The sequence below is a fragment of the Vollenhovia emeryi genome, unplaced genomic scaffold, assembly GCF_000949405.1.
Source record: "Vollenhovia emeryi isolate VEMERY1.0 unplaced genomic scaffold, V.emery_V1.0 DF939260.1, whole genome shotgun sequence".
NCBI lineage: Eukaryota > Metazoa > Arthropoda > Insecta > Hymenoptera > Formicidae > Vollenhovia > Vollenhovia emeryi.
In genome coordinates, this window is record NW_011967106.1 from 34,091 (window position 1) to 41,543 (window position 7,453).

The 7,453-nt window shown below is 28.2% G+C and overlaps 2 protein-coding genes across 2 annotated transcripts; both read right to left on the reverse strand.

Moving 5' to 3' along the window:
* Positions 1 to 1,478: 1,478 nt before the first annotated feature.
* On the reverse strand, positions 1,479 to 2,738 carry LOC105559706. Its single transcript, XM_012008211.1, has 4 exons — positions 2,560 to 2,738; positions 2,315 to 2,428; positions 2,157 to 2,253; positions 1,479 to 1,619 (listed from the first exon to the last, which is right to left on the reverse strand). The coding sequence occupies exons 1-4, from the start codon at positions 2,709 to 2,711 to the stop codon at positions 1,479 to 1,481; spliced, it is 504 nt and encodes a 167-aa protein (XP_011863601.1). The 5' UTR covers positions 2,712 to 2,738.
* A 2,137-nt stretch (positions 2,739 to 4,875) lies between these two features.
* LOC105559671 (odorant receptor 49a-like) lies at positions 4,876 to 7,232 on the reverse strand. The gene is made up of 5 exons (XM_012008156.1): positions 7,145 to 7,232; positions 6,991 to 7,081; positions 5,308 to 5,444; positions 5,003 to 5,135; positions 4,876 to 4,926 (listed from the first exon to the last, which is right to left on the reverse strand). Exons 1-5 carry the CDS (start codon positions 7,192 to 7,194, stop codon positions 4,876 to 4,878), a joined length of 462 nt encoding a protein of 153 aa, XP_011863546.1. The 5' UTR covers positions 7,195 to 7,232.
* Between the last annotated feature and the right edge of the window lie 221 nt (positions 7,233 to 7,453).

A 7,453-nucleotide genomic window follows, 5' to 3' on the forward strand; every position in this document is an offset into this window, starting at 1 on the left:
TATAGATTATAATTCTGTCCTAGAGGTATCATCTTTCTATGAGCTTCAAAATATTACTGCGAAAATTGAACATCGACGGAGTTTGCTTACCCCACTTTTCCTACAGGTTGATTTAATATTCCACATCTTTGTTTTTTTTAATTTCAAGATAAAAGCCTAACTTATAGTGCTTGTAATATATTGTGCAAAAATTTGCTATTAGACTCAAACGCGCACAATTTGATGAGAATTTAATCAAATATTTATGCGATCGATTTGATGATAAAGGCAATTGGACAGATGTATTTTTCTCATGAAACTGAATTACTTGCAGGAAAACCACGCAGGCGCACTTTCTTTTTCTCAATGCCAGAACTTTATTCTAGTGCACGCACTCATAAGGTACGCTTGGTTCTCGAAAGGGATTTTAGTTTTTATTTGTTCGACAACGGATCTATCTGCTAAAACTCATAAAACTGATGCCCTTTAATAAGTACATTTTTAAGTTTTAATCAATATATATATATATTGCAATCGGCAGAAATCATATTTTTAATAAATGTAAAATATAAATGTGTTAGCTATCTTAATAATTGCCTATTCAGTATTGAATGTGATATAATTATATCACGTTCAGTACTGACAATATTTCTTCCTTTACATTTTTCAACATATGTGCGATTGATTAACTAAACCTATACCAAAATAAAAAAAATTTTTTTACAAAAAAACTGTTAAACATTTATAGAAATGTTAATATGCAAAATTAATTAATTAAGAACAAAATATAATGCAACGCATGCGTTGCATTATATTTTGTTCAAAAAATTATACCTGGAAAAATTCTTACATAAAGACAATGGATAACATTTGATTATGCATTGTTTATATGTAAACTATAGATGGTACAATCAATTTCTAAGCATTGAAAAAACTTTAAGTACCAATACATATTGTAATTTTTCTTTTGGCAGAGAAATATTTATTTACATTATATATTTAAAGAATATATTTATATTCTAAGAGTATATACATTCCTCTGTTTAACTATGTCTTCACCATGGAGTTACTAAATTCATCATCGTACAGAATATATGACAGTAAAATAAGTTACAGAAGCTTTCACTAGCTGGAAATTAGGAAAATTCTCTTGTATTATATCCACATATGAGCTACTATTTTGACATATTTTATAAAATATTACCATCGCAAAACCCTCCATGGATGCATCAAACACTCCACCGACGTTTAAACAAAATTCCTTGATTCCTATTTGCAACAGGAATAATACCATTTTCTGTATATGTAAAGGAGTTTTGTACCATTGAACGTTGTATCTACGAAATTAAACATGAATTTCTAATTTAAGATACAAATTCTTTTATTAGTTTACTGCTTGGAACCAATATTTGCTGCAACATATAAACTTCTACACTTAATGTTAGAACTATGAAAGAAAAAATTTCTATTATATATTTTCTCTATTATGAGAACATTTCTTACGCAGTAGTGAAGACATGATTATTGTGGTCAATTATAATCTGTCCCATTAGGTTGGCTAAAAACATATATACGAAACATACTACCGCACATACAAATGGTATTACAAGGTTCTTGACATCATTTTTAGATGATGCTATCTGAAAAAGTGAAAAACATATTTTATGCAAATTACGTAGCTCCATAATGTGTACTTTCTTTCAATACATGTATATACATGTTAAACAAAAAATTTTCTTTATTTCTAAAACTAATACAATATCACAAATTACTTATACACATAAGAGACGAGGCTATGAAGCGCTGTACACAAATACAAATGAGAACATATTATTATATTTTAACACAGAGCTGAAAATGTTTCAAAATTTGGTTTACCTATTTGCACTATTGCTCATTAAGTTTATTAATAATAAATTTGTAAACTTGCATAAACATCAAATACCTGCAACAGTTCTGCATTTTTTATAATTGAGAACGTGTTTTACTCGTTACTTTTATTCCAATAATATTTAGTATCTAAAGTATTAAATTTGTCATCTGTATATTACATATAACAGCTTTAATTGCAGATTCATAATTATAATAAACATACCGCGGTTTACTTTTACCACGTTTGCTGAGCAATATTGCTAATAATTTCGGAACAATTTTCACATTTATGCGATATGACTTACTTGAAACAAGCTCAAGCTGAGGCTTAAGCAACCCACACAACATGCTATTAAACAAAACATCATCATCTCCAATACTGACATTAAGTGCTTGTTCAATCTTTAAAAACAAAAAATATTATTATAAGTATTGTGTGAGTATTGTCATCTTAGATACAAACTTCATAGCTTGTCGGTGAATGTCGACGGCAGAAATTGTTCCCTCGGTCATAATTTTATTCTCAAGGGTAATATTACTTCGAAAGTTGATATTTATTGCATGCTCGATACGATAACTGTAAATATTTGTGTTGTAATTATACAGCGATTCATTGAATGATACAATTTTTAAATAAAAACGCTATTGTTTAAAAGGATACTTAGTTACATATCATATATTATTAAGGTGATTTCCGTACTCGTATACCTAGCAATTCTAAACATTCCACAGGTATGCTGGATATAAGCAATGAACAGTGTACCACTTCCTACTGTTATAGTCGCCCCAATGCAAATAGCTACGTTAATGTGCAATATAATCATATAAAAATACTTTTCTTGATCAACGAAATACTCCATTGTAAAGAGAAAATTGTATGATTGAGACACATTCGTCGATAAATCAACATCAACCATATATATCCAAAATTGAAATATAACAACAAGAAATATTGAACAAGCTCCAAATGCTGAAAAATATTAGAAAGAAATTATTTAAATTACTTGTGTAATGTTATGACATTATTTAAATTTATATACATATAACTCTCGTACATTACGTAAAATGTAATCCTATTACGATACCGATAGCTAATTCGCTTTTTCATTTATTATATGTATGTTATAAATACATTTGCTATTTATTACAAATACATTTGCGTAACAAATACTTTAATAGATTTATATATGTAAATATGTATGACACAATCGTATGTAATCCAGAAAAATTGAATCTTTCAACCTCATAGCAACCTTACATATTATATTGATAATGTGATTCATAATTAATAAGAGTTATCTTACTTGTAAGTGTAACCGTATAACGTTTCGCGATGCAGTCATATTTTTTTATGATAGCAATTTCATTTTTATCCTTTAATTCGTTATGTACGTGCTGAAGCTGTATCAGTAAATCTTTCACCTGTTATTCCAGCAACTTTTGTATATACATCAAAAATTAAATGTTTGGATTTAAAAGTTCGCTAAGCGGACACGGTTATTCCGTTTAACGGATACTTTGAAAGCAATTGACTTACAGTTTCGATGTTGAAACGAAACACATTATACTTTATTATGAAAATGGCGAAGAAAAATGCGGAAGACAAAACCTTCATGACAAGTTCCAAAGTACAATTTAACGTTAGAAGTGTTGTGAGCTATCAATAAACAGTTTTGTTTAAAGTCATCCATACATTTGAATAGTTGTAATATATTTAATAAAAATATCGTTGTGCATATATGTATAATACAGAGCGAGACAGATAAAAATATAGTAAATACTTGTAATTTAATAGCTTACTAACATAATAATATAGTTTTATGCATTATTATATTTTTTTACCTGAAATACAATAAACGCTGTCAATATAGCAGAGATAAAAATATATTGAAATGTAGTGAAGTTGGATTGTTGATAAGGCCATAAGCCGATAGTGAGTAATAGAATTCTATTTACGCTAAAATACTGATCTTTGCGGATCATATCTTCATGAGATATAGAACACAAATGACTATGAAGAAGCCTATAATGTACGTTCAGCCCCCTTCCCCCGCCTGTTTTCTCCATCGATCGACTAGACGTTCTCTCTCTTTTAATGTAAGTGTTAATGCCAAATTATATAATGGGCCAAAAGATCGTTATGTCATTAGATACATACCTGTAACTTATAAACAGTTCTGCGAACTATGTCTATAATAAAGCTATCCACCTGACATCCGAGAAAATTCATTGAATGATTCTTTTACATTAAAAAGAAAGTCTTTTGTGAGAAACGAAAAGTCACGCATGCGTATTCTCACTTTGTTTTATACTTCTACTTCAGTTTCGTATATGCATTCATAGGGTACACTTGCATATCTTCTCTGCCGAAGTAACAATCGCGATCTATAATTGTTTCGATGTTGAACTTACTTGATACAGTTCATAATTTAAAAGAGAGATTAGGTAAAATGAGTGAAATGAGACTATGTTCTTACACGATACTCTTAAACTTCAAATTGACTAACAAAATAAATATTTTTAGCAAACATTAATTGCATTAACTAATACATATATAATAATCGCTAATAAAATCAAGCGATATTGTAATTGTGCGACATTGTTCAATAACAATATGTTTTTACTTTTTTGTTGTCTCCCATATAATTATTTATGATTAAAAACTCTAAAAATTTAATTATTTATATAATTATTGGTATAAAGTAAATTGTGTAACCATAATGTGTTCATGCATTAGTTACAAATTGCGCGTAAGAGAATTATTATTTAAACGCAATGAAACATATTTAAATGTTTATATTTAAATTATACTATAGCTAGTATTAATGTTTAATTTCAGTACATTGCAAAAATTTGAAATACTAGTTTTGATGTAAATAACTTCAATTGTTTTCTATAGCAACAAAACATGTAACTATTATACTTTATATACACAAAAAATAAATTTATATATTTTCTAAACAAAAATACTATTATAAATAAGCTTAAACTTTTCTAAACGATCTCATAGTGTTATTTATTTCATTACCGTACAGAATATATGACAGTGAAATAAGATAATGAAGCCTTCACTAACTGCAATCATAAACACATTATCTTTTATTGAATCTCTTTGTAATATTATACGGCCAAAAATTCTATGTTATATTACCATAGCAAAAGTCTCTATGGATGCATCAAATAAACCACCGACATTTAAAGTAAATTCCTTGGTTCCTCTTTGCAACAAAAATAATATCATTTTCTGTATACATAAAGGAGTTTTATACCACTGAACATTATACCTATAAAAAAATATATGAATTGCTAACTTGAGATAACAATTTTTTTATTAATTTATTACTAGAAACTAAATTTTTTCTACTTCGCGTAAGATTTATATTTACTGTTACGGTTACTGAAAGAAGTATTATATCTGTATAATACTGTTTTCTATTATATGTGAATAGTTCTTACGCAGTAATAAATACGTGACTATTGTGGTCAATTACAAACTGTCCCATTAGGTTGGCTAAAAACATATATACGATACATATTGATGCAAATACAAATGGTATTAAGAGTTTCCTGACATCATTTTCAGATGATGCTATCTAAAAAATAAAAAATCAAGCTTCATAAGAATCATTAGGCTTCAAAACACACGTTGATTCATGAAATTTTACCCCTGTTTATGAAACACATTCTCGGGATTATTTCTTGCAAAATTTCTTTATAAACTTGTGGTCGATGTCCAATAGTTACATAGCAATAGAAGATTTTAATTTAATTTTGGTCGCTGCATCTAACACCATACCCAAAGCGTTACTTATACTATTCTACAGCGACAAAAATAATATAATTTTGTACAGGGTTAAGAAGTAACTCGTTACTTCCCAAGTTTAGATACTTTTATAAAGTAATTTTCCCAATCCTAATTTTGCATCTACTTGAAAATTGGTGAAAAGTGTTGTACAATACAAAAGTAAGGAATTAAAAAAGAAATTATAATCTTAAAATGCTGTTTACTTAAAAGATTAACACATTAAACAATATTTGTAACTTTTTCTCATCGAAGTTCTAAAAAAGTTTTTTTCCCAATCGTTCAAATTAGTGTAACTTTTTAATTATGAATCGGATTTGTATATTATGAATTCCGTTTATATATTAACATTTTTGCTCCAATCTTAGGAATAGCTATTTTAAGTGGTGGTAAAATTTCGTGAATTACCCTGAATACATTCATCAATGACTGCATAAGAAGTTTTCATCGTTCTTAGAACAAAGAAATATAAAGTGATTTATACAGATATGAAATATTGCTATGAAAAGCTGATTAAACACAAGTGCCAATGGGAATATATTTTATTTTAACATAATTGTAAAAGTTGTTTTACATACAATTACGTCTATTTACAATATTCCCCACCTATTGCTTATCCCTTTGTAGTCACTTCAATAGACTATCACAAATTGGTCACACGGGGTCAAAATGACCCCACTAACTTTAAATAACTTCAAATAGTTGCCATGTTTAAACTATTTGTTCCGAGTTAAAAAATTACTAAACATTATAAAATGTGGATCAAAACATCTTTTTTATCTTAATTTGAACATGCTTAAAAAAATACAAATGTAAAAATTCTCTTTCAATTTTTAACATTTTTGGACAAAATTTAAATGACGTACTCCAGAGATATGACGCTTTAAGAAAACAATTAGTACAATAATATGCGTTCTAAAATACTTTAAAATGACCTCACGTCCACTTTGGTCAGCTGCCACAGATAAAATGACGCTTTGCAACATGTACCTAGCGGTAAGTTCTATACGTAAAGTCGTAAAGAATAACCTAAACTATCTGTATAAAGGATGTCAGTGAATGTTTGGGACTTATTTTTTGTGTAGATAGAGCAGACCAAACTAAATCCCAAACATTCACTGACACCCTGTAGATGGCAGTTCAAGATCAATTTTCAAATAAGAATGTAGAAATACTCAGCCTTAAATTTTCGCTTTAGTCACATAGATCCCTAGTGATCACGAAGGGTTAAGTTTATCAATAAAAATTTAGTGTACTGACGCAAATATTATATACCCGCAACATTTCTTTGTTTTTACGATAGAGTATTACATAATTCGATGATATTAATAACTTACTTGAAACAAGTTGAGGCTTAAAGAAGCCACACCACATATTATTAAACAAAACATCATTACCTCTAATATTGACATGAAATGCTTGTTTAGTCTTCAAAAATAAACAAAATATTATTGTGAATATTGTATAAATATTGTCATTGTAGATACAAACTTCATAGCTTGTCGGTGAATATCAACAGCATACATTATGCCTTTAGTCATCAAAATCTTATGTTTTAGCGTAATATTTTGTTGAATAATAATATTTATTACATGCTCGATACGATAACTGTAAATGTTTAAATTGTAATTATACAACAATTTAACAAGACGATTTTTTAGTTAAAAGCATTATTACGCAAACATTTTTAATATATTGTTTAGAGTTATAAACTTCTAGTTATATGGACTTTTCAACTCAGTCTAATCCGCTCTATCCGTAAATAAGAGGTGAGGCGGGTATTACATAACACCCTGTATA

Excerpts from the sequence above, each read along its gene's own strand:
- LOC105559706 (XM_012008211.1), bottom strand. The coding sequence starts at position 2,711 with ATGGAGTATTTCGTTGATCAAGAAAAGTATTTTTATATGATTATATTG. Across the intron at positions 2,429-2,559 it reads GGAATGTTTAGAATTGCTAG|TTATCGTATCGAGCATGCAA; the intron begins GTATACGAGTAC and ends AAATATTTACAG. Across the intron at positions 2,254-2,314 it reads ATTCACCGACAAGCTATGAA|ATTGAACAAGCACTTAATGT; the intron begins GTTTGTATCTAA and ends TTGTTTTTAAAG.
- LOC105559671 (XM_012008156.1), bottom strand. The coding sequence starts at position 7,194 with ATGACTAAAGGCATAATGTATGCTGTTGATATTCACCGACAAGCTATG. Across the intron at positions 5,136-5,307 it reads AGTCACGTATTTATTACTGC|GTATAATGTTCAGTGGTATA; the intron begins GTAAGAACTATT and ends ATTTTTTTATAG. Across the intron at positions 4,927-5,002 it reads CCATAGAGACTTTTGCTATG|TTAGTGAAGGCTTCATTATC; the intron begins GTAATATAACAT and ends TTATGATTGCAG.